Here is a 27,491-nt window from a genome sequence, read left to right as displayed (position 1 = left end):
CACATTTTCAAGTTTTTGCTGTTATTTTTAATAAGTCTTAGATGAAATAGTTTAAATATAGGATTCTAACTGAATCTTACAAATTATGAAATGTATGCTAAATATAATAGAGCTTATATGAAATATAGTTGTACTGTAGATACTAGGCTATATATTACTTGAGGACTATTTTATTCTTTGTATCAACCTGTGTTTTATAAGAAATTGAGTAAATAACAGAATTTGTGCTAAAATTAGTAAATGAGAAATAACCTTCAAAATTCTACTTATGATAACTGAGATTATTTAAATTATGCATCATTATCTTCACTTAGCAATGCTTTGTTTAAAATACTACAAGAAAGTGATTCTGTACATATTGGGAAAGTCATAAAAATGGCAGCTCATTGCAGTGAACACCTGTTAATCAAAAGACACTTCTAATCATTTGATTGAGAGATGTGCTCCATTTTAAAAAAGGATAATTCTGGAAATTATAAAACTTTGTGCTCGGCATCCATATTTAGGAAGCTTTATTAATAAATCAAGTGATTTACAATGAATTAAAAGCATAAAATAAATGATTTAGCATATCAACTAGATTTCTATTAATTTTAAAAAAGAAAAAAGGTAACAGACCAGTTAGAAAAATCATAAATCCCAAGTCTTAAAAATAATTTTTCTGGGCCGGCCCTGTGGCTTGGTGGTTAGGTGCGCGCGCTGCGATGCTGGTGGCCCGGGTTCGGATCCCGGGTGTGCATCGAGGCACCACTTCTCCGTCCATCCTGAGGCTGAGTCCCACATACAGCAACTAGAAGGATGTGCAGCTATGACATACAACTATCTACTGGGGCTTTGGGGGGAAAAAAATAAATAAAATCTTTAAAAAATAATAATAATAATAATAATTTTTCTTCTTATAATTTTTTAATCAAGTTGGCAAGCTGCTCCATATACAGGAAAGTGCATATAATTATAAGGATAATAAAAACCACCCATAATTTCACTTCTCAGAGATAACTTTAGAGCTTAATATTTGGACACTTATTTATATACGACTGTACACAGAAATTTAGTATTGGATTGAAATCAAGCATAAAAAAGCATTGTGATTCAGCCTCATTCATCATTAGGAAATTGCAAATTAAGACAATGAGATACCACTATGCACTTATTAGAATTTGCTAAAATCCAAAACACTGACAACACCAAATGCTGGTGAGGATGTGGAGCAGGAGGAATTCTCATTCATTGCTGATAGGAATGCAAAATGGTACAGACACTTTGGAAGGCAGTTTGGCAGTTTCTTACAAAACTAAACAATGTCTTACCATATGATCCAGCAATCACTCTCCTTGGTATTTACCCAAGTAAGTTGAAAACTTATGTCCACACAAAAACCTGCAGTTCAATGTTTAGAGCAGCTTTCTTCATAATTGCCAAAACTCGGAAGCAACCAGGAGGTCCTTCAGCAGGTGAGTGGATAAATAAACTATGGTACATTTATCTAGACAATGGAATATTATTCAGTGTTCAAAAGAAATGAGCTACCAAACCACAAAAAGACATGGAGGAAACTAAATGCACATTGCTAAGTGAAAGATGCCAATCTGAAAAGGCTACATACTGTATGATTCCAACTATATGACATTCTAGGAAAGGCAAAACTATGGAGACCATAAAAAGATCAATGGTTGCCAGGGGTTGGTGTGGGAAGGGATAAACATGTGGAGCATAGAGGATTTTAGGGCACTGAAAATATTCGGGATGGTACCATAATGATGGATAAATGTCATTATACATTTGTCCAAACCCATAGAATATATAACACCAAGAGTGAACCCCAAGGTAAACTATGGACTTTATTTTTTCTTTTAATTTTATTGAGATATAATTGACATATAGCAGTGTATAACTTTAAGGTGTACAGCATAATGACTTAACTTACATATATTGTGAAAAGATTACCACAAGTTTAGTTAACACCCACCACCTTATATAGATACAAAAGAAAAAAGAAAAAAATAATTTTTCCTGGTGATGAGAACTTTCTAGCATCTACTCTCTTAACAACTTTCAAATGTACCGTACAGCAGCGGTAACTATAGTCATCATGCTGTACATTACATCCCCAGCACTTATTTGTCTTAGAACTGGAAGTTTGTACATTTTTACCACCTTCATCCAATTCTCCCACTCCCTACCCCATACTATGGATTTTAAATAATGATAATGTATCGATATTGGCATATCAATTATATCAAATGTACCACACTAACACAGGATGTTAATAATAGGAGAAACTGGGAGGAGGGAGGAGAGGGTCTATGGGAACTCTCTGTACTTTCTCCTGAACAATGATTTTTTTCTATAAACCTAAAACTACTCTAAAAAAATAAAGGCTAATAATTTTTTTCTCTAAAAAAGTGCTATTAACTCTAAAACCCCTCAGAGTGTCCAGAAGTAAAATATTCTCCCCAGGCAATAGTAGAGAGTGAAGGGCTCTGGGGTCAGGCTGCCTGGGTTTAGATCTTGGCCCTTTCACTTCACAGCTGTGTGTGACTTTAGTCAAGTTACTTTACCTCTGCACCTTGGTTTTTGTGTTTCCAAATGCCAAAAAAAGATAGTAACTACTTACTTCTTATAGCCTTTTTTTGTGTGTGTGAGGAAGATCAGCCCTGAGCTAACATCCCATGCCAATCATTCTCTCTTTTGCTGAGGAAGATTGGCCCTGGGCTAACATCTGTGCCTATCTTCCTCCACTTTATATGGGATGCTGCCACAGCATGGCTTTACAAGTGGTGCATCAGTGCGTGCCCGGGATCTGAACCTATGCACCCCAGGCCACCGCAGCGGAGCGCATGCACTTAACTGCTACTCCACTGGGCCGGCCCTCTTATAGCCTTTTATAAGACTTAAATGAGCTAACACAATGAAGTACTTATAGTAAATTGTCTATAAATGTCAGCCATTTTTAATGAAACCTGCTGCCCTCAACAATCAAGATGAACTAAAAATTTCTCATTCAATTCTATAGTTTTCTTTTTTAAGTTTTAGTATTTTAATTTCACTGTAATTGTAGTGTATTAATTTCCTGTGGCTGCTGTAACAAATTACCACAAATTTGGCGGCTTAAAACGACAGAAATTTATTCTCTCACAGTTCTGGAGGCCAGAGGTCCAAAATCAAGGTGTTGGCAAGACTGTTCTCCCTCTGGAGGCTCTAGGGGAGAACGCTTCCTTGCCTCTTCCACCTTGTGGTGGTCCCGGGTGTGCCTTCACTTCAGTATATCTTCTCTGTGTCTCCAAACGTCCCCTCCTTCCTTCTTATCCTTGTGATTGCATTTAGGGCTCACTTTGGTAATCCAGGACAAGCTCCTCCTTTCGAGATCCTTAAAGCTCAGTCACCTCTATTGCTACATAAGATAATGTTCACTATTTACCATATACGGTAATATTCATAGGTTCTAGGGATTAGGACATGGACATATCTTTTTAGCAGCACCATCAGTCCACTACACATAGCATTTCAGGATTAAATAGCCTTCTGCAGAGGAGTGACGTCAGCATCGTGGTGGAGTGAGTTGTTCCCCTTGTCTCTCCCCTCTAAATTACGACCAAACAGACATCCATGAACCAACAGAGTATTCCCTATACCCCTATACAACACAACAAGATGCCTAAGAGATCCAGGCAGCTATACATCTGCAAGTGGGTGGACTGGACCCCCAGGAAGCAGTGGAACTAGGGGAACAGCCACCTCCTCCTCCCCACCAGCAGGGGTACAGGGCACGGATCCTCAAGCAGCTGCCTGTGTGACTGTGAGTGGAGGTGAGGGCGGCCTTGCCCAGTGCATGTGAACACCTGAGGAGGGGCACTGGCGGCAGCTGGTGGTGGCCCTTCCTTGTGATGGGTGGTGAAGCAGTGGCAGTGGCAGAGGCCCAACTCACACAAGCAGACTTGTGTGTGAGCAGACAAGGCAGAAGCACCCAGCCCCTGGTGGTGGCACCCCCGCCACCAGCTCCACCAGCATCAGGGAATGCATACAAGTCCCTGGGTCCCCAAGCCCCTGCCAGTGACAGTGACACCCCTGGCAGCGGTGCAACTAGCACGGCAGACAACTTTGGAACAGCAGTGCAGGTGGTGCACAGACCAAAGCATCCAGCCTGTGGAAATCCAGTGGAGGTACACACACAGTGGAGGACACGGGAGACCAGAATCAAAGTAACCAAAGCCATATCCAAATGAGAAAACGTGATTACTACCAGAAATGTGCTGCAGAAGATCAACTCATCAAACACCATGAAGAATTACAGTAACATTGCAGAACAGGAGGAAAATGACAACTCTCCAGAAATCAAGCCTGAAGTCACAGAAGATTACAATCTAAGTGTCAGAGAATTCAAAATAGCTGTCATAAGAAATGCAATGAGGATGAGAAGTCAAGATGACGGCGTAGGCAGACTCTCAACTCACCTCCTCCCGCAGACACAGCCAATTTACAACTACCCATGGAAAAATTATCCCTGAGACAGACTGAAAACTGGATAAGAGGAACTCCTGAAACAAAGGACTAATCCTAATTGAGGTGGAAGAGGCAGAAACTCCCTTCTGGAGAGAAAAAACGCCACCTTCACAAGCCACCAGCTTCACGGCCACCGGGAGCAGCCCAAAGGTCCGCAGCCCTCCTTGGAGGAGTGGGGCTCTGAGCCGGGGAGTGGCCCCACTGGGGGCATTTTGTGGACCCAGCACAATCGAGACCAGCGGCATAATATCTGACTTTCCTGCTACTAAAACATTGGGGAGTACCCCCAGAAAAGCTGGTTCACAAAGAAATTAAAACCAGCTCTTAAATGGCCCACACACAAGCTCACCTGTTTCAGAAAGCAACCTAAAATCACCAGAAAGAAAAGTGCACAGCGCTTTGGTGAAAAGAGACTCACCTGACAGGCTCTGAGTGCATTGCAGTGAGAGGTGAGACCTCTCCAGGGACTGGGACATTGGCAGCGGCCATTGTTGTGGCCTGGTGTGGGCGTGCTGACACAGATGCCATTGGAGTTCTCCCTGGGGCCTTCTAGTCCAGGGTCTGCCCCACCCACTAGAGCACGGATTTAATCCGTGCTCAGCCAGGGCAGGCAGCCCACCCTAGGGACTGGCCCCACCCAACAACAAGCCTTCAGGCAACTTGTGGGCCTGCATAGATTGGTGACTGGATTCTCTGCAGCCTGGCAACTGAACCCACTTCAGTGGGGCAGGGCATGCACAAGGAGAGGGTGGAGAGTGTGGGGTGGTGGTGGAGTGTGTGGGGCTCCCACTGTGGAGAGACTGGGTCCACTTCAGGAGGTCAGGGTGTGCACACGGGGAAAGACTGTGTTGACTGTGTGTGTGGACCTGTGGGTGGCAGGGCTTGTCAGCTGCAGAAGACTTGTGCTTCTCAAAGACCCACAGAGGGGGTTTGCCCCACCTTTCAAAGCCTGAAACAATTGGGTGCTCCCATGCCTGAGGCCAGCCCCACCCAGCTGCAATCCTCAGAGAGCTGACAAGAGACCTAGAGGCTGGAGGCTTATGGCATTTGTAAGGCCCTGAGCCTAACAACCTGCCACGCTGGGGGCCTACTCACTTAAAAGAAATACTGAAACACACGTGTGGTATTAGAACTTGAAGCCAATGGTGCTGGGGCTCTCCCCACCCAATAAAGAGACTGAAGGGGCCCACAACAACTACAAGCAGCTGAGCATTACAACAGCTGTCCAGGAGCATAACTCAACCTCTTTGGGTGCCTACAGGGAGAGCAAACAGGCCACAACAGAAGGACACACATAGCCCACATAGGGGTCACCCCTGGAACATTGAGAACTGAAGGAAGCACACCGCAAGCCTCCTAAGGCATCACTTATATAAGGTCACCTATCCAAGAGCAGGAGACATAGCTGACCTATCTAATACGTAGACACTAGCACAGGGAAAGAGGCAAAATGAGGAGGCAAAGGAATACATTCCAAGTAAGGGAACAGGACAAAACCCCAGAAAAGGAACTAAGTGAAACAGAAATGAGCAACCTACCTGACAGAGAGTTCAGACAAAGAGTGTTAAGGATGCTCACTGATCTGGGGAGAAGAATAGATGACCTCAGTGAGACTGTCAATAAAGAAATGGAAGATACAAAAAAGAACCAATCAGAAATGAAGAATACAATACTGGAAATGAAAAATTCACTAGAGGGACTCAAAAGCAGTGTAGAGGATACAGAAGAACCAATCTGCGAGCTGGACGAAAGACTAGAAGAAATTACCCAAGCTGAACAGGTAAAAGAGAAAAGAATTAAAAAGAGTGAGGACAGTCTAAGGAACCTCTGGGACAACAGCAAGCACACTAACATCCGTGTTATAGGTGTCCCGGAAGGAGAAGAGTGAGACAAAGGGGCAGAGAATCTATTTCAAGAAATAATAGATGAAAACTTCCCTAACCTAAGGAAGGAAACAGACATCCAGGTACAGGAAGCACAGAGAGCCCCAAACAAGATAAACCCAAAGAGGCCCACACCAAGACACATCATAATCAAAATGTCCAGAATTAAAGATAAAGAGAGAATCCTAAAAGCCGCAAGAGAAAGATAAGTTACATACAAAGGAAACCCATAAGGCTATCAGCTGACTTGTTGCAGAAACCTTACAGACTAGAAGAGAATGGCATGATATATTTAAAGTGCTAAAAGGAAAAAACTTACAGCCAAGAATACTCTACCCAGCAAGGTTATCATTCAAAATGGAAGGAGAGATCAAAAGTTTTCCAGACAAGCAAAAATTAAAGGAGTTTGTCACCAAGAAACCAGTGCTACAAGAAATGTTAAAGGGACTGATTTAAGGGGAAAAGAGAAGACCACAAATAGGAAAAATTATCTATTTCCATGATAAGAACGTAATGGATACAAATGCACAAAAAAGAGGTTAGATATGATATAAAAAACATAAAATGAGGGAGGAGGGGAGTTAAAGAGTAGAGCTTTCAGACAGAGGTCAAACTAAAGAGACCATCAATTCTATATAGAGGGAGAAAGGAACAGAGAACGACTACTAAAACTACTAAACTACTAAAACACTGAGAAAAAAAGAAGTTAAAAAATGGCAGTAAGTACATACTTGTCAATAGCTACTTTAAACATCAATGGACTAAATGCTCCAAGTGAAAGGCATAGGGTGGCTGACTGGATAAAACAACAAGACCCATATATATGAAGCATACAAGAGACACACTTCAGACCTAAAGACACTCACAAACTGAATGTGAAGGGGTGGAAAAAGATACTCCATGCAAATGGGAATGAAAAGAAAGCTGGGGTAGCAGTACTCACATCAGACAAAATAGACTTTAAAACAAAAACTATAAAAAGAGACAAAGAAGGGCATTACACAATGATCAAGGGAACAATCCAACAAGAGGATATAACACTTGTAAATATCTACACACCCAATGTAGGAGCACCCAAATATATAAAGCAATTGTTAACAGGCATAAAAAGAAAAATAGACAGTAACACAATAATAGTAGGGGACTTTAACACTCCACTTACACCAACAGATAGATCATCCAAACAGAAGATCAATAAGGAAACATTGGCCTTAAACGACACACTAGAACAGATGGACCTAGGAGATATATACAGAGCATTCCATCCAAAAACCAAAGAATACACGTTCTTTTCAAATGCACATGGAACATTCTCCAGGATTCATCACATATTGGGCCACAAAACAAGTCTCCATAAATTTGAGAAGATTGAAATAATACCAAGCATCTTTTCTGACCACAACGGTATGAAACTAGAAATCAACCATAGGAAGAAAATCAGAGAAGCCACAAATACGTGGAGATTAAACAAAATGCTACTGAACAATGATTGGATCAACAAAGAAATCAAAGGAGAAATAAAAAAATACCTGGAGACAAATGAAAATGAAAATACGACATGCCAGAATTTATGGGATACAGCAAAAGCGGTTCTAAGAGGGAAGTTTAGAGCAATACAGGCCTATCTCAACAAACAAGAAAAATCTCAAATAAACAATCTAACAAAGCACCTAAATGAACTGGAAAAAGAAGAACAAAGAAAGACCAAAATCAGTAGAAGAAGGGAGATAATAAAAATCAGAGCAGAAATAAATGAAATAGAGACTAAAAAAAAAAAAATAGAAAAAATTAATAAAACCAAGAGCTAGTTCTTTGAAAAGATCAACAAAATTGACAAACCTTTAGCTAGACTCACCAAGAAAAAAAGAGAGAAGGCACAAATAAGTAAAATCAGAAATGAAAGAGGAGAAATTACAACGGACACCTCAGAAATACAAAAGATTATAAGAGAATACTACAAAAAGCTATATGCCAACAAATTTGACAATCTGAAAGAAATGGATAAATTCTTAGAATCATACAACCTTCCAAAACTGGATCAAGAAGAAGTAGAGAATTTGAATAGACCAATCACCAGTAAGGAGATCGAAACAGTAATCAAAAACCTCCCAAAAAATAAAAGTCCAGGACCAGACGGCTTCCCTGGTGAATTCTACGAAACATTCAAAGAAGACTTAATATCTATCCTTCTCAAACTCTTCCAAAAAATTGAGGAGGGGGGGAAGCTCCCTAACTCATTCTAAGAAGCCGACATTACCCTGGTACCAAAACCAGACAAGGACAACACAAAAAAGGAAAACTACAGGCCAATATCACTGATGAACATCGATGCAAAAATCCTCAGCAAAATACTAGGAAATCGCATACAACAATACATTAAAAAGATTATGCACCATGATCAAGTGGGATTTATTCCAGGTATGCAGGGATGGTTCAACATTTGCAAATCAATCAACGTAATACACCACATTAATAAAATGAAGAATAAAAATCACATGGTCATCTCAATAGATGCAGAGAAAGCATTTGACAAGGTACAGCATCCATTTATGATAAAAACTCTGAATAAAATGGGTATAGAAGGAAAGTACCTCTACATAATAAAGGCCATATATGACAAACCCACAGCTAATATCATCCTCAATGGTGAAAAACTGAAATCTATCCCTCTAAGAACAGGAACCAGACAAGGATTCCCACTGTCACCACTCCTATTTAACATAGTACTGGAAGTCCTAGCCAGAGCAATCAGGCAAGAGAAAGAAATAAAAGGGATCCAAATTGGAAAGGAAGAAGTGAAATTCTCACTATTTGAAGGTGACATGATTTTATACAGAAAACCCTAAAGAATCCACCAAAAAACTTTTAGAAGTAATAAATGAATATGGTAAAGTTACAGGATACATAATCATCATACAAAAATCAGTTGCATTTCTATACACTAACAACGAAGTAGCAGAAAGAGAAATTGAGAATGCAATCCCACTTACAATTGCAAACAAAAGAATAAAATACCTAGGAATAAACTTAACCAAAGAGGTGAAAGATCTGTACACCGAAAACTATAAAACATTGCTGAAAGAAATTGAAGAAGACACAAAGAAATGGAAAGATATTCCGTGCTCTTGGATTGGAAGAGTTAACATAGTTAAGATGTCCATACTTCCTAAAGCCATCTATAGATTCAGTGCAATCCCTATGAAAGTTCCAACAACATTTTTCACAGAAATAGAACAAAGATTCCTAAAATTTATATGGAACAACAAAAGACCCTGAATAGCTAAAGGAATCCTGAGAAAAAAGAACAAAGCTGGAGGTATCACACTCCCTCATTTCAAAATATACCACAAAGCTATAGTAACCAAAACAGCATGCTACTGGCACAAAAACAGACACATAGATCAATGGAATAGAATCAAAAACCCAGAAATAAACCCACACATCTATGGACAGCTAATCTTTGACAAAGGAGCCAAGAACACACAATGGAGAAAAGAAAGTCTCTTCAACAAATGGTGTTGGGAAAACTGGATAGCCACATGCAAAAAAATGAAAGTAGACCCTTACCTTACACCATACACAAAAATTAACTCCAAATGGATTAAAGACTTGAATGTAAGACCTGAAACTATGAAACTTCTAGAAGAAGACATAGGCCATATGCTCTTTGACATCAGTCTTAGCAACATATTTTCAAGTACCATGTCTGACCGGGCAAGAGAAACAATAGAAAAAATAAACAAATGGGACTACATCAAACTAAAAAGCTTCTGTACAGTAAAGGAAACCATCACCAAACGAAAAGACAACCTAACTATTGGGAGAAGATATTTGCAAACCATACATCTGATAAGGGGTTAATCTCCAAAATATATAACGAACTCATGCATCTCAACAACAAAAAAAACTAAAAACCCAATTAAAAAATGGGCAAAAGACCTGAACAGACATTTCTCCAAAGAAGATATACAGATGGCCAACAGACACATGAAAAGATGTTCAACATCATTAACTATCAGGGAAATGCAAATCAAAACTACAATGAGAGATATCACCTCACGCCCGTCAGAATGGCTATAATTAACAAGACAGGAAACAACATGTGTTGGAGAGGATGTGGAGAGAAGGGACCTCTCATAGACTGCTGGTGGGAGTGCAAACTGGTGCAGCCACTATGGAAAACAGTATGGAGACTCCTCAAAAAATTAAGGATAGAACTACCATATGATCCAGCTATTCTACTGCTGGGTATTTATCCAAAGAACATGAAAACACCAATGCGTAAAGATACATGCACCCCTGTGTTCATTGCAGTGTTATTCACAATAGCCAAGGGTTGGAAACAACCTAAGTGCCCATCAAGGGACGAATGGATAAAGAACATGTGGTATATATACAAAATGGAATACTACTCTGCCATAAGAAAGGATGAGGGCCGGCCTGGTGGCTTAGTGGTTAAGTGTGCACGCTCCACTTTTGGCAGCCTGGGTTGGATCCCGGGCACACACCGATGCACCACTTCTCTGGCCATGCTGAGGCCATGTCCCACACACAGCACCTAGAAGGATGTGCAGCTATGACATACAACTATCTACTGAGGCTTTGGGGGAAAAAATTAATAAATTAAAAAAAAAAAGAAACGATGAAATCCAGCCATCTGTGACAACATGGATGGACATTGAGGGTATTATGCAAAGTGAAATAAGTCAGAGGGAGAAGGTCAAATACCGTATGATTTCCTTCATTAAGTAGTAGATAATAACAACAATAAACAAACACATAGAGACAGAGATTGGATTGGTGGTTAACAGTGGGAAAGGGGGGAGGGAGGAGGGCAAAAGGGATAATTCGGCACATGTGTGTGGTGATGGGTTGTAATTAGTATCTGAGTGGTGAACATGATGTAATCTGTGAAGAAATAGAAGTATAATGATGTACACCTGAAATTTATACAATGTTATAAACCAATGTTACTCCAATAAACAAACAAACAAAAAAGAAATGCAACGAGTCACAAGAAAACTCAGAAAGCCAGTTCAGTGAGCTTAGTAATAAAATTAATGAACAGAAGGAATACTTGACCAAAGAGATTGAAGCTCTAAAAATAACCAATCAGAAATTCTGGATATGAATTACACAATTAAAGCAAAAAATAATGTAGAAAGCCTTAAAAATAGAGTAGACCTTATGGAAGAGAGAATTAGTGAGCTCAAAGATAGAATCACAGAAATGATTCACGTGGAGGAGGAAAGAGAACTAAGATTCTTAAAAAGTGAAGAAATTCTTCAAGTAATATCTTGCTCAATTAGGAAAAGTAATAAAAGGATTATAGGTATCCCAGAGGTAAAGGAGAGGGAGAAAGGAGCAGAGAGCTTATTCAAAGAAATAATAGCTGAGAGCATCCGTAACTTGGGGTATGAACTGGGCATGCAATTACAGGAAGCCAATAGAACTCCTAATGACATTAATACAAAAAGACCTTTTCCAAGGCATAATCGTAAAACTGGCAAAAGTCAATGACAAAGAAAAAATATGAAGGGCACCCAGAGAGAAGAAAATAACCTACAAAGGACCCCCCATCAGGCTTTCAGCAGATTTTTTGGCAGAAACCTTACAATCTAAGAGAGAGTGGAATGATATATTCAAAATACTGAAAGACAAAATCTATCAGCCAAGAATACTCTGTCCAGTGAAATTATCCTTCAGATATGATGGAGAAATAAAAGCTTCCCAAGACAAACAAAAGCTGAAGGAGTTCATTGCCACTAGACCTGCCCTACAAGAAATGTTGAAGAGAGCCCTCCCACCTGAAAGAAAAATGCAAAGGTTTACAAAGAATTGAGTAAGGAGATAAATAGACAAAATCAGAAAATGGAAGCTCTGTATCAGAATAGGTTAGCAATCACTTAATTATAACATAAAAGATAAAGAGAAATAAAGCATCAAAAATAAGTATATTATTATTATTTTTTTTTTTGGGAGGAGATCAGCCCTGAGCTAACATCCGCCAATTCTCCTCTTTTTTTGCTGAGGAAGACGGCCCTGGGCTAACATCTGTGCCTATCTTCCTCCACTTTATATGGGACGCCGCCACAGCATGGCTTACCAAGCAGTGCGTCGGTGCGCGCCCGGGATCCGAACCAGCGAACCCCGGGCCGCCGCAGCGGAGCGCGCGCACCTAACCGCCTGCGCCACCGGGCCGGCCCCCAAAAATAAGTATAAATACTTCAATTTGGTCGCAAACTCACAACACAAAAAAGAATAATTTGTGACCAAAAAAACATAGAAGAGGAAGAGGAAAAGGATGGAAACTGATTAGGCTAATAGAGATAAGAGGATATCATAAAAAGGACTATGAGATCTTTTATACAAACCTCATGGTAACCACAAAACTAAAATTCAAAGCAGAGTCAGAAATCATAAATAAAGAGAAAACTATGAAAACTATCACAGAAAACCACCAAACTGAAATGACACTCAGAAATACAAGGAAAAAGAAACAGTGGAAATATAGAACAACCAGAAAACAAGGGATAAAATGGCAGTATTAGGCCCTCATATATCAATAATCACTCTAAATGTAAATGGATCGAATTCACCAATCAAAAGACACACAGTGGCTGGGTGCATTAAAAAACAAGACCCAACAATATGCTGCCTGCAGGAAACATATCTCCGCTCTAAAGACAAAGATAGGCTCAGAGTGAAAGGATGGAAGATGATACTCCAGTGAATGGCAAGGTAAAGAAAGTGAATGTAGCTATACTTATATCACACAAAGAAGACTTCAAGATAAAAAAGATAATGAGAGAAAAATGGGCATTATATAATGAAAAAAGGGACATTTCACCAAGAAGACGTAATGCTTATTAGTATATGTACGCCTAACACAGGAACACCAAAGTATGTAAAGCAACTATTAACAGACCTAAAGACAGAAATTAACAAAAACATAATAATAGCAAGAGATCTTAACACCCCACTTAAATCAATGGATAGATCATTCAGACAGAAAGTCAACAAGGAAACAGTGACCTTAAATGAAACACTAGACCAGATGGACTTAATGGATATATAGAGAACATTGCATCCAAAAACAGCAGAATACACAGTCTTCTCAAGTGCATATGGAACATTCTCAAAGATATACCATATGTTGGGAAACAAGGCAAGCCTCAATAAATTTAAGAAGATTGAAATCATACCAAGTATCTTTTCTGACCACAATGCTATAAAACTAGAAATCAACTACAGTAAAAAATCTGGGAAAGTCACACATATGTGGAGACTAAACAACATGCTACTGAACAACTATTGGATCAATGAAGAAATCAAAGGAGAAATCAAAAAAATCCTGGAGACAAATGAAAATGAAAATATACCAAAACCTATGGGATGCAGTGGTCCTAAGTTGGGAATTTATAGCAATACAGGCCTACCTCAAGAGACAAGAAAAATATCAAATAAAGAAGCTTACACTATATCTAAAAGAATTAGAAAAGGAATAACAAACAAAGCTCATAGTCAGTACAAGGAAGGAAATAATAAAAATCAGAGCAAAAATAAATAAGAGACTAAGAAAACAATAGAAAGGATCAATGAAAGTAAAACCTGGTTCTTTGAGAAGATAAACAAAATTGACAAACTCTTAGCCAGACTTACTAAGAAAAAAACAGAGAAGACTCACTTAAATAAAATCAGAAATGAAAGAGAAGAAATTACAATGGACACCACAAAAATACAGAGGATTATAAGAGAATACTATGAAACCTATATGCCAACAAACTTGATAACCTAGAAGAAATACATAAATTCTTAGAATCATACAACCTTCCAAAACTGAGTCAGAAAAAATAGAGAATCTGAATAGAACAATCACAAGAAAAGAGATTGAAAAAGTAATCAAAAACCTCCCAAAAAACAAAGTCCAGGACCAGATGGCTTCTCTGGTGAATTCTACCAAATATTCAAAGAAGATTTAATTCCTATCCTTCTCAAATTATTCCAAAAAATTGAAAAGGATGGGATGCTTCCTAACTCATTTTACAAGGCCAATATTGCTGATGAATATAGATGCAAAAATCCTCAACAAAATATTTGCAAATTGAATACAACACTACATTAAAAGGATCATACATCACGATCACATGGGATTTATTCCAGGGATGCTGGGATGGTTCAACGTCCACATATCAATCAATGTGATACACCACATTAACAAAATGAGGAATAAAAAAATCACATGATCAAATAGCCTTTTGCAGTCTTATGTAGGAACCCAATATCCACTTAAGGTATTGTTTCCACGAGAAAATGAGATTGAAGTTCCAAATGCCAGAGAATTTCTACAACCAACCATTTTCTTAGTTTTTAAAAAAGTATTTGAGATGTTTTATTGGTTTAAAAAAAATTTTCAAGAGTAGTAGGTGCTTGCTGAAGATATGAAACAGATGTATATGTTTTGGTACACAAACCACACTTCTGGTGGCTCTTTGCATACCTCTTCTCATTATTCATTGTCTTAGCTCCAACTTCATTTCTCCGATGGTGTTGTCTACACTAGCACCACCACCTGGCGCCAGTCTCATTTCCTGTCACGTCTTTACTCCTTTCATTGCTTTTGTTTCTAGTCCTCTGAACTTCATCCTCCTCCTCCCCTCCCCTCTTCTCCTCTCTCCTCCTTCCGATTCCTCCCCTCCTTTCTTCCCCTCTGCAAATATATACTTGTAGCCTGGGTGCACCCTCTAATGTATGGAACAAAATACTACCCACTGTGCTGCAGCTTGCTTTTATTTCCCTTCCTTCTCTTCCCTCTTCCTCTATTCCTCCTCTCTTTCTATTTTTCTATATTCCTTCCTTTGTTTTCTTTTTTTGTGTGTGTGAGGAAGATCAGCCCTGAGCTAACATCTGTGCTAATCCTCTTTTTGCTGAGGAAGACCAGCTCTGAGCTAACATCTATTGCCAATCCTCCTCCTTTTTTTCCCCAAAGCCCCAGTAGATAGTTGTATGTCATAGTTGCACATCCTTCTAGTTGCTGTATGTGGGACGTGGCCTCAGCATGGCCGGAGAAGCGGTGCGTCGGTGCGCCCCCAGGATCCGAACCTGGTCCGCCAGTAGTGGAGTGCGTGCACTTAACCGCTAAGCCACCGGGCCGGCCCTTCCTTTCTTTGTTTTCAAGTTCTTTGTCTGCTTGTTTATTGTCTGTTATCATTGTTTTCCTTCCACCTAGAACCTAGTTGGGCTCAGTCCATCTTTGTCAAATGAATGAATGAGTGAATGAAGGTAAAATTTTCTCCCTTTCTGTCCCTTTTCTCCCGTCCCCTAATGGTAGACAGTCTGAGGCATATCTTTTCAGATATTTTTCTACACTTTTCCTATGTAAATATGTACATACAGCCTGGGCCCACTCTCTAATGTATGGGGCTACATTCTATGTACAGTGCTGTGGAACTTTTTTTTCTCCATTCAATAACATAAGATGGACATCTTTCCATGCCAATACATACACATATATCTCATTATCTTAAATGGCTACATTACATTCCATAGTCTGGGTGTACTACAATTTTTAACCATCTTCTATTGATGTCCATTTAGTTTGCCACCTGTTTTTTGCTGTCATGAAATAATCGCAGCCCTTTCTATAAATGAATGATGCTTATTCAATGCTCTAATATAGGAATATCAGACTCTTATTTTCTTGGGATGATTGCTATTTTGAAATTTCTATTCCAATAGCCTCTTGACTCTGAAACTGTTTTAAGATTTAATAAAAAATTTCAAAGTTCTGGTCCACAGTTTCTAGAGCTGTGCCTTTCAAAGTTGGTCCACGGCCCCATGTCAGCATATAAACTATTAAACAGTTTATGAAGAAATGAGTAGAGAAATCGAGAATACACATTTAGAAAGTTTGACAGAGTAATGTTATATCTGTTTTATCTAATAATGAAAATTTGGCCTGGTAGTTTGTGTTTGTTTTCTAATTTCATTTTTCTCGTAATTCATTTTTATTGTACTTTACACTAGTATCAGTCCCTGGTTGAAAAAAGAAATCCTTCAACCAATAGTTTGAGACATGCTGTTCTAGAGTGCTTGGTAAGTACTTTATTTATTTCTGATTGCTTTATTTATATCTTCATTTGGGAAGTGAGGATATTTTGCAGTTTAATAGCTCCTTTTTTTCAACTTTATTTTCAAGCATAAGTGTTTAAACCAATTTTATAAATAAGAAGCTTTTGGCTCATTTAAGCTTTCCCCTGATTTTAGATTTTCATTGGCTTCAAGTTAACCAATGCCACCTCTATTTCTGTGCTTCCTTTTCCCAAGCATCTGCCTACATCTTAATTCAAGAAAACATAGTGCAGGCAAGAAAATAGATTCCATTCCTATCCAAAAGTAAAAAGTCATGTTTTTTGAAAAGGGTTGCATAATTTGCTAACATTGTCTTAATTCCGCTCTTGGACCTCCATTGAGGTCTTGAAAGGGCTTGAGACACAGTGATTTTTAAAAGTGACTTTTATTTTGTATCAAAGTAATTTATACATACAGCTTCAAATGTCAAACATACTAACAGACATTAGAAGCAGCAGAGTTATCAGGTCCATCTCTTCGTAGGTGCCAGGACAGCTCTCCAGAGGCTACCTCTCTTACTTCTTATAGCTGTGTCTGCTGATTTTTATCTCCACATATTTAAAAAATTGAGCTATAATTCACATACCACAAAATTCACCCCTTTAAAGTGTACAGTTCAGTGGGTTTTAGTGTGTGGTGCAGGCATCACCACTATCTAATTCCAGAATATTTTCATCACCTCAAAAAGAAACTCCATACCCATTAGCAGTCACTCTCCATTTCCCAATGTTTTAATTGGGTTGTTTGTTGTGCTGTTGTTGTTGTAAGAGTTTTTTAGATATATTCTGGATACTAGACCCCTATCACATATATGACTTGCAAATATTTTCTCCCATTTTGTGTGTTGTATTTTCTTTTTTTTTTTTCATTGAGGTAACATTGGTTTATAACATTATATAAATTTCAGGTGTACATCATTATATTTTGAATTCCATGTAGGCTACATCATGTTCACCACCCAAAGACTAATCACCATCCATCACCATACACATGTGCTCTGTCACCTCTTTCACTCTCCTTCCTCCCCACTGCCTCTCTGGTAACCACCAATCTAATCTCTGTCTCTATGTGATTGTTTCTTGTTGTTTTTATCTTTTACTTATGAGTGAGATTATGCAGTATTTCACTTTCTCCCTCTGACTTATTTCACCTAGCATAATACCCTCAAGGTCCATCCATGTTGTTGTAAATGGCAATATTTTGTCTGTTTTTATAGCTGAGTAGTATTCCATTGTGTACATATACCACGTCTTCTTTATCCGTTCATCCCTTGTTGGGCACTTACGTTGTTTCCAAGTCTTGGTTATTGTGAGTAATGCTGCAATGAACATAGGGGTGCATGTATCTTTATGCCTTCGTGTTTTCATGTTCTTTGGATAAATTCCCAGCAGTGGAATAGCTGGATCATATGGTAGTTCTATTAATTTTTTGAGGACTCTCCATACTGTTTTCCATAGTGGCTGCACCAGTTTGCACTCCCACCAGCAGTGTTGGAGAGTTCCCTTCTCTCCACATCCTCTCCAACACTTGTTATTTCTTGTCTTGTTAATTATAGCCATTCTGATGGGTGTAAGGTGATATCTCATTGTAGTTTTGATTTGCATTTCCCTAATAAGTAGTAATGTTAAACATCTTTTCATGTTCCTGTTGCCCATCTGTATATCTTCTTTGGAAAAATATCTGTTCAGATCTTTTGCCCATTTTTTTTTTTTAAGATTTTATTTATTTATTTATTTTCCCCCCAAAGCCCCAGTAGATAGTTGTATGTCATAGCTGCACATCCTTCTAGTTGCTGTACGTGGGACATGGCCTCAGCATGGCCGGAGAAGCGGTGCGTCAGTGCGCGCCCGGGATCCGAACCCGGGCCGCCAGCAGGAGAGCGCGCGCACTTAACCGCTAAGCCATGGGGCCAGCCCTCTTTTGCCCATTTTTTAATTGGGTTGTTTGTTTTCACTTTCTTGATAGTATCCTTTGATACGCAAAAGTTTTTAATTTCGTTGAAGTTCTATTTATTTTTTCTTTTGTTGCTTCTGTTTTTGGTGTTATGTTTAAAAAATAATTGGCTGATCCAAGGTCACAAAGATTTACACCTATGTTTTCTTCTAGCAGTTTTATACTTTTAGCTCTTACATTTAGGTCTTTGATCTGTTTTGAATTAATTTTTGTATATGGTGTGAGGTAGGCATCCAAATTCATTCTTTTGCATGTGCATATCCAAATGGTCCCAACGCCATTTGTTGAAGAGACTAATCTTTCCCCATTGAATGGTCTTGACACCCTTGTTGAAAATCAATTGACCATACAAATATAGGTTTATTTCTGGACTCTCACTTTGAATCCATTGATCTGTATAGCTCTCCTTACTGCAGTAACACTATTTTGACACTGTAGCTTTGTAGTGAGTTTTCAAATCAGTAAATATGTGTCCTCCTACTTTGTTCTCCTTTTTTGAAGATTGTTTTGACTATTTGGGGTCGCTTGAATTTCCACGTGAATTTTAAGATCAGTTTGTCAATTCCTGCAAAGAAGCCAGCTTGGATTTTGATAGGGATTATGTTGAATCTGTAGATCGATTTGGGGAGTATTGCCATCTTAACAATATTAGGTCTCCCAGTTCTGAACATGGAACGTCTTTCCATTCACTTAGACCTTCTTAATTTCTTTCAACAATGTTTTGCAATTTTCTTTCTTTTTTTTTTTTTTTTTTGTGAGGAGATCAGCCCTGAGCTAACATCTGCCAATCCTCCTCTTTTTTGCTGAGGAAGGCTGGCCCTGGGCTAACATCCATGCTCATCTTTCTCCACTTTATATGGGATGCCGCCACAGCATGGCTTGCCAAGCAGTGCATCGATGCATGCCCAGGATCTGAATTGGCGAACCCCAGGCCGCCGCAGCGGAGCACGCACTTAACCACTTGCGCCACCGGGCCAACCCCTGCAATTTTCATTTTTTTAAGTCTTACATTTCCTTTATCAAATTTGTTCCTGAATATTTTATTCTTTTTGATACTATTTTGTATATAATTTTTTTCTGACTTTCAATTTCAGATTGCTTATTGTTGTCTGTATATAAATACAATTGATTTTTATGTATTGATCTTGTATCCTGCAACCTTGCTGAACTCATTATTAGCTCTAATAGTTTGTGTATATTCCATAAAATTTTACATAATATGTTTATATCTTATTTTTTGATTTATCAATTTTAGATATTATGCTAATATGATGTACAAGGATTTAAATAGTTTAACTACTTCCCTGGCCCACTGCTTCCCCCCGCTTCATCCTCATCATTGCTTATATGATAACTATGTGAATATTATTCCCAAAGGGACCAAGTGGTAATAACTTTTCTCCTTTTTTTTTTTTGTTGAGGGATAATTGACATATACATTATTTTAGTTTCAGGTGTACAACATAATGATTCAATATTTGTATGTATTGTGAAATGATCACCACAATAAGTCTAGTTAACATCTGTCGCCATACACAGTTACAACTTTTTTTTCTTGTGATGAGAACTTTTAAGATCTACTCTCTTAGCAACTTTCAAATATGCAATACAGTATTATTAACTATAGTCACCATACCGTACATTACATATCCATGACTTATTAGTTTATAGCTGGAAGTTTGTACCTTTTGATCCCCTTCACTCATTTTGCCCACCTCCCACCCTCTGCCTCTGGCAACCACCAATCTGTTCTTTGTATCTATGAGCTTGATTTTTTTTTAGATTCCACATATAAGTGAGATCATCTGGTATCTATCTTTCTCTGTCTGACTTATTTCACTTAGCATAATGCCCTCAAGGTCCATCCACGTTGTCACAAATGGCAAGATTTCCTTCTTTTTTGTGGCTGATTGATATTCCATTGCGCATATATACCAAATGTTTTTATTAATTTGTCCGTTATGTACACTTAGGTTGTTTCCATATCTTGGCTATTGTGAATAATGCTGCAATAAACATGGGGGTCCATATATCTTTTTGAGCTAATGTTTTCATTTCCTTCAGATAAATACCCAGAAGTGAAATTGTTGGATAATATGGCAGTTCTATTTTTAATTTTTTCAGAACCTCTGTACTGTTTTCCATAGTGGCTGTACCAATTTACATTGGTGCACAAGGGTTCCCTTTTCTCTACATCCTTGCCAACACTTGTTATTTCTTGTCTTTTTGGTAATTGCCATTCTGACAGGTGTGAGGTGTCATCTCATTGTGGTTTTGATTTGCTTTCCCCTGATGATTAGTGACGTTGAGCACCTTTTCATGTATGTGTTGGCCATCTGTCTGTCTTCTTTGGAAAATTGTCTATTCAAATCTTCTGCCCATTTTTTGATTGGATTGTTTAGTTTTTTGCTATTGAGTTGTATGGGTTTTCTATATATTTTAGATGTTACCTCCTCATCAGACATGTAATATGCAGATATTTTCTCCCATTCAGTAGGTTGCCTTTTCATTTTGTTGATGGTTTCCTTTGCTGTGCTTCTCCTTTCTAATTAGCATTTTATGACATTAATATTTGCCTCTTTGACCTTTTTACGTATTATATTATAGTGCCTAGGAAAAATTCCTGACATATGACAGGATTTCAATAAGTATTTATTGAATGAATGAATATAATTGCTTAGTTTTCCAGGTACCTAGCACTAATTTTTCCCACACTCTCACAATACAGTTTTCTACATGGTCAAAAGTATCAGATAATGTATCAGTCAGAACATACTGGGTCATGCTGTGGTAACAAATTACCCCCAAATTCCAGTGACTTACAAGAGCAAAGTTGTTGTCTTTCTCATGACATAAATCTGTCACAGTTTGGCTGCATGCTACCTTCACTCCGGGACCCAGTGAGGAGAGGAGCAGCCTCTTTTTGGAACTTGGCTGGTCTGTGGCAAACAGAAAAGGGCATGTGCCTGGGTAGCTCTTAAAGTTTCCCTTCTGAATTTACTCATCATTTTACTCGCAATGTATTGAACCAAACAGATCCTTTGGCCAAGCTTGACATCAATGGGGCAGGGATCTATAATCTCAGGAAGGGGCACTGAAAGGAGAGGCATCATGGAAAGAACCAAAATATTTGGCAGAGGAGTAATACAACCTTCCACAGATGATGTATCAGATCCATTTTCTCTAGTAGTCACCCCACCCACGCCCTCCATTCTTCTGTTTTGATGTGGATTTTTTGCTGTGTGGGCCTGTCCCACAGCTGTCTTTCAGAGACTTCCCTTTACCATCATCTTGGGAAATCCCTTTGTGTATCACATATATTGGATCCCTGTTTACTGAGTCTCATGTCTTTTTCTTTGTTTACTTTCTCATTTGCTTTCATTCTCCTAGTAGAAAAAAAAAGCAGACACCAGAAGTTCAGGTTTAAAAATGTATTTCCCCTCATACATGATTAATAGTTTCACTGAGTATAGAATTTTATCATTATTATTTTTTTGTGTGTGAGAATACCAGCCCTGTGCTAACATCTGCCAATCTTCCTCTTTTTTTGCTGAGGAAGACTGGCCCTGGGCTAACATCCGTGGCCATCTTCCTCCACTTTATATGGGACACCGCCACAGCATGGCTTGCCAAGCAGTGCGTTGGTGCACGACCGGGATCCAAACCGGCGAACCCTGGGCCGCCGCAGCAGGGTGCGCACACTTAACCGCTTGCACCACTGGGCCAGCCCCAAGTATAGAATTTTAAATTGGAGATAATTTTTCCTCAGAATTTTTTGAAGATATTTCTTCATTAATTTCTAGATTTAATTTTTCTTTTGAGAAGCCAACACCATTTTTTCTCATTCTTTTGTTTGTGATATGTTTTCTTTCTGGAAATGAAAGCTCTGGAAGCTTTGGATTTTTTTTTTTTTTTTTTTTTTGTGAGGAGATCAGCCCTGAGCTAACATCCGCCAATCCTCCTCTTTTTTTGCTGAGGAAGACGGCCCTGAGCTAACATCGGTGCCTATCTTCCTCCACTTTATATGGGACGCCGCCACAGCATGGCTTACCAAGCAGTACTTCGGTGCGCGCCCGGGATCCGAACCAGCGAACCCCGGGCCGCCTCAGCGGAGCGCGCGCACTTAACCGCTTGCGCCACCGGGCCGGCCCCTGGATTTTTTTTTTTAATCATTGAAGTACGAAATTTCATGATGATGTGTCTTTAAGAGTCTCATGCTCTATCGACTGAGCTAGCCAGGCTCACGATGATGTGTCTTTAAATGGGTCTTTGTTCATTCATTGTGTGGGGTGCCTGATGGCCTCTTTCAATCTGGAAATTCATGTCCTTCAGTTTGGGGAAATTTTCTTTTAATGTTCTTTGGTAATTTCCACACTTTCATCTTCTGTTTTCAGAAGTCTCAATAGAGAAATGTTGCACCTCTTTGACTGATTTTCTAAACTTTTTTTCCTTTTTAAAAAAACAATTGTCTACCTCTTTGCTTATGTGTTTTTTTTTCTGATTCTTCTACTTTAATGTTTACTCCAGTTATCATTTTAATTTCTAAGAACTTATTTTTTTCAGATTATAACTTTTTTTATAGCATCCAGTTCTTTTTTCAAGGATACAATTATTCTCTCAACTCTGATTAATGATATATTTTTTTAAAGCAAACTTCTGTTCCTTGTATTGTCTCTGTTTCATCTTAGTCTCATTTCTTTTCTCTTTCATTTCTGGTCTTTGTCTTTCATGTTAGATGCTTTCTTCCCGTGTCTAGGAAGCGCTAAAGCTGACTAGTCTCTGTGCGTGGGCATGGCTTATTGACAGGATTTACTGTAGTGTGGTGAAACTAAGCCTGCTTGTCGTTGCTGTTGTTATTGGGTAACTCCAACAGTATCCATAAATTGTTTCTCTGCAGGCAACCAGGTTCTCCAGAGAAATCGTTGGTCTCTTGCCAGCAGTGTGTCAGCTTGCCGCTTCCAGGAGCTGCGCGAGGCCATTAATTAGAATAGAAAGCATCTGCTGAAGAGATCCAAAAGTGCAGTAGCTTGAAGAACAACATTGTCTTTTGCATAACTGTCAAGGTTGGGTAAATGGACTGCTCGTCTCCACCTGGTCATTCAGGGAGCCAGTTCCTTTCTATTTAGGTACTTACCTAGGGCAGTGTTTCTCAAACAATGGTCCCTGGACCAACAGCATCAGCATCACCTTGAGTATTGTCAGAAATGCACGTTTTCAGGCCTACCTCAGACTTACTAAGTCTGAATCTTTGGGGGTGGGGCTTAGTGTTTGCATAAACACTCAGGTGATTTTGATCCATGTCAAGGTTTAAGGACCACTGCCTTAGGGCATTGTCCTTCTCTATACAGTTGAAACAGGGTCTCAGACTAATTCATGTTTCACCCCAGGAAAGAGGAAAAACCAGGAGCAGATCAGGTGCAGGAACGTGTCGCTTATGTTCCACAGGTGAGAGCTTAGTCCTTTGGTCACATTTAGCTGCAATGGGGCTGGGAAGTGTGCTCCCTCCCTGGCATCCCACTCTCCCAGCTACAACTCAGTTATCATGGAAGAAGAGAGAGTGAATTTTGCTGGATAACTAGCAGTCGGACAGAGAGAGGGAAGGGTTTGGTGCATGTGTCAGGCACAGTCACTTTCCCAGAAACCCCTGTGCTCAACCCTTTACCCTATGCCTGTGTTCCTGAGCCCTGGGCCTTTGTGGGTGTTTCTCCAGAGAATAAACCTCCCATCTCATTGGCGGGCTGAACAAAACAGAGTTGCTTAGCTATTTGCTGCAGGGGTAGAAACTAATTTAATGGCTCCTTATATAGATTTTTCAATCAGTTCTTATGTTGTAAGCCTAATGCCTTATCCCTTCTAAGCACTATCTGGTGCCTCTGTTTCTGGGCTGTGCCAGGATTCATCTCGTTAACTCAGTTTCATTTTTCACTGGGCACTTAGGTTCAGCTTCCTCGGCTCATTAAATTAGTTATCACTTCACCATCCACTACGCATATTTTCAACTTTCTTAAATATTTTTTTATTTTAATATTTTTTATTAAGGGCTATAAAAGTATCTAGAAAGATAAATAAATGTGATGCAATGATATATGTCCTAATATGAAGAACTTTCTTTCAGTGCATTGTTTTCTTTCACAGTGGCCTTCAAATCACAGGAGGCAGATTTTTTTCACCAGGATGGTTTTTGACTTGCCCTTGGCAAAGGAGACCAGGGACAGGAACATGGTAATGGGATCCTCACAGTCTCCATAACCTCAAATTTTTTTTTTTTTTTGGTGAGGAAAGTTAGCCCTGAGCTAACATCTGTTGCCAATCCTCCTCTTTTTGCTGAGGAAGACTGGCCCTGGGCTAACATCCTTGCCCATCTTCCTCTACTTTATATGTGGGATGCCTGCCACAGCATGGCTTGACAAGCAGTGCGCAAGTCCACACCCAGGATCTGAACCTGCAAACCCCTGGGCCGCCGAAACAGAGCATGCAAATGCAGCCACTATGCCACCGGGCTGGGTTCTTAAATATTTTTTATTCATTATTGTGTTTTCTATTTGTCTTCATGATCTTATACCTTTTAAATTCTTTGACTTCATTATAATAGGATTTTGGAAGGACAAGAGATGGATGTGTTCAATCTGCCATTTTTAACCAGAAGCACCAATCTAAAAAAATGGTTTCCGTGTACTTTTCATATTTAGGAGAGAGAAGTTTATTATTGAAGAGTAGAAGACTCTCTGAGAAAAGAGGAAGGAAAATTTTCAGATTACACGGAGATGGTTAAAGGGTACAAAATATAATGAATTGTATTATTTCAAGCTTAAGTTAGCAAAATCTGTTGAAATATGACTTTGAAAAAGACATATATATTGAGCATGGAACTAATACCACCTTTCATGTTCTCTTTTAAGTAGGGGCCAGCAAACTTATCCTATAAATAGCCAGCTAGTAAATATTTTCTATTTTGGGGGGGCCTATAGTCTCTATTGCAACTGCTCAACTCTGCAGATGCATCAAAGCAGCCATAGATAACTTGTATATGAAAGGATGTGGCTGTATTTTTAAAAAGAGCTTTATTTACAAAAAACAGGCAGCAGGTCATTTTTGACCCATAGGCCGTAGTTTGCTAACCTTGCTTTAAGGCATTGAAACCTGTCTTTTTAGACATTGGCCATCAATGATACTTTCAAGATGACATTTTAAATTGTAAATCTAAGAAAATAGAGCTACTAGAGAATGGAGATAAACATCTATGAAAATATGATCAGTTGGTGGCTATATGTCATTATACATTCGGCCAAACCAACAAAAAGTACCACCAAATGGTGAAACCTAATTTAAACTGTGGACTTGGGTGATAATGATGTGTCAGTGTCACATTTGTCACAAATGTACGACTCTGGTAGGGGATGTTGATAATGGGGGGAGCCTGTGCATTTGTGGGGGCAGGGAGTATATGGGAAATCTCTATACCTCCCTCTCAATTTTGCTGTGAACCTAAAATTGCTCTAAAAAATGAAGTCTATTTAAAATAATGAACAGTTGATGATTAAAGATATAGGGGGAAATTAGCAATGTAATGAACTATCTTATTTTACCAGAAATCTTCCAATTCCTAGTTGGGAATGGGAGCCTTTAGCTCCATCTATAGGCTGAGTCCCTCTGCTTGTCTCCGACTGTGCCTCAATGTTTCTCAAACAGTGCTCCATGAATGTGCTCCCTGCCAAAAAGTTCCTACGGCCAAACGAGTTTGGGAAACAGAGAGCATATCGTATCCCTTCTTGGAGACTCCATCTATACTGGCAGAAGAAAGGCTCTGAGAAGTTCTGCAGTAAAGAAGCGTCTTTAACTTTATTGAATTCACAGCATCTTAGACATATTTAATCAATTAATCCTTTCCTCACATAACATCTATTAATGTCTGTTGAAATGATTCCATGGAATTACAGTACATGATATTCTGGGTAAGTCCTAATTATGGTCTGGAATTTGGGAATCCAGAGGTCAAAAGTTTCCATATTTGGTATTGTTAATCTTGTTTTAGACTGGTTCTGACTTCGTATTCTGGATTTAGGGGATCCAAGGCTGATTCTGACAGTATTCATTTAGTCTGCTTCTAAAAGAAGTGCTGGGGAAACTGCAACTTGATAGGATCCAGTGATGAGTGTTTTAATTCCTTTTGTTCTATAAAGAAGGGACAGACACTTATTCACTGGATGGAAGTGGAAAAGTGGTACTAACCTGGGAGTGGGCTGGGAGTGGTTAGGCCATTTCTGACCTAAGGGTATTAACTAAGCCACCAGCTAGTTTAAGGGAATTGACTGAGCCCCTCAGCCCAGAGACAATGTGCTCACTGTTTTGCTCTGCCTCTTCACAAAAGCCCCAGCTGAGGGGCTAATAAGGCTGGAAATCTAGGGTGTCTTCTGCTCACTTCTTTTTCCTTAGCACAAAGGTGACATGTACTCTGTAACGTTTGTGCTTATGGAGCTGTGTCCACCCAGAGGGGTCCATTTAAAAAATTCCCACAGAGGCTGGCGTGACTTCCCACACAGCTGGTCCTTAGAGTCTTGAAAGCCAGTAAGACTGTTTCTTTGCAGAAGTACTGCCTGAGATCCAAGTGACATAGGTGACGTCAGCATCATGGCAGAGTGAGTTGTTCCCTCAGTCTCTCCCCTTTAAGTTACAACTAATTGGTATTCATTAACCAGCAGAGGATTGCCTGCACAGAATAACAGGATTCTGAGAGATCTACGCCCCTATACATCTCAAGGTGGGTGGACTGGATCCCCAAGAGGCAGTGGAACTAAGTAAGCGCAACCCAGCCCCTCCCTGGCGGCAGCAAGCCAGTTCAAGGATCCTCACACAGCAGCCACCAGTGACTGTAAGAAGAGGTGGGGAAAGTCTGGCCTGGGTGAACACTTTCAGACTTGCAGCTCAGCCCACAGGAATGCACAACATGCCATGGTGGCCCCGGCCATTGAAATGCTCTATGCAGAGTGGCATCAGCTCAGCCACCACATGGGCACCCCTCCC

The 27,491-nt window shown here is 39.4% G+C and overlaps 1 protein-coding gene across 3 annotated transcripts in view; it reads left to right on the top strand.

Annotated features, from left to right (window-relative positions):
* UBE2W (ubiquitin conjugating enzyme E2 W) overlaps positions 1 to 27,491 on the top strand; it is a 139,075-nt gene that overhangs the window by 88,868 nt on the left and 22,716 nt on the right. The window contains exons 6-7 of one of the 3 annotated variants that reach the window (XR_009216585.1): positions 16,413 to 16,481; positions 23,368 to 23,454. The exons of 1 other annotated variant lie outside the window; for it this stretch is intronic. Coding sequence is in view for 1 of the 2 variants with exons in the window: in XM_058528893.1 (XP_058384876.1) it covers positions 23,368 to 23,456 (89 nt within the window). In the remaining variant the exon portion in view is untranslated. Of the gene's footprint in view, positions 1 to 16,412; positions 16,482 to 23,367; positions 25,879 to 27,491 lie in introns of those variants that run through there. One more of the 3 variants, XM_058528893.1, reaches the window with a different exon arrangement.

This window comes from Diceros bicornis, chromosome 33 (genome assembly GCF_020826845.1).
Source record: "Diceros bicornis minor isolate mBicDic1 chromosome 33, mDicBic1.mat.cur, whole genome shotgun sequence".
NCBI classification, from domain to species: Eukaryota; Metazoa; Chordata; class Mammalia; order Perissodactyla; family Rhinocerotidae; genus Diceros; species Diceros bicornis.
Note: the sequence above shows the minus strand (reverse complement) of the source record. Positions and strands in the feature narration are given on the sequence as shown.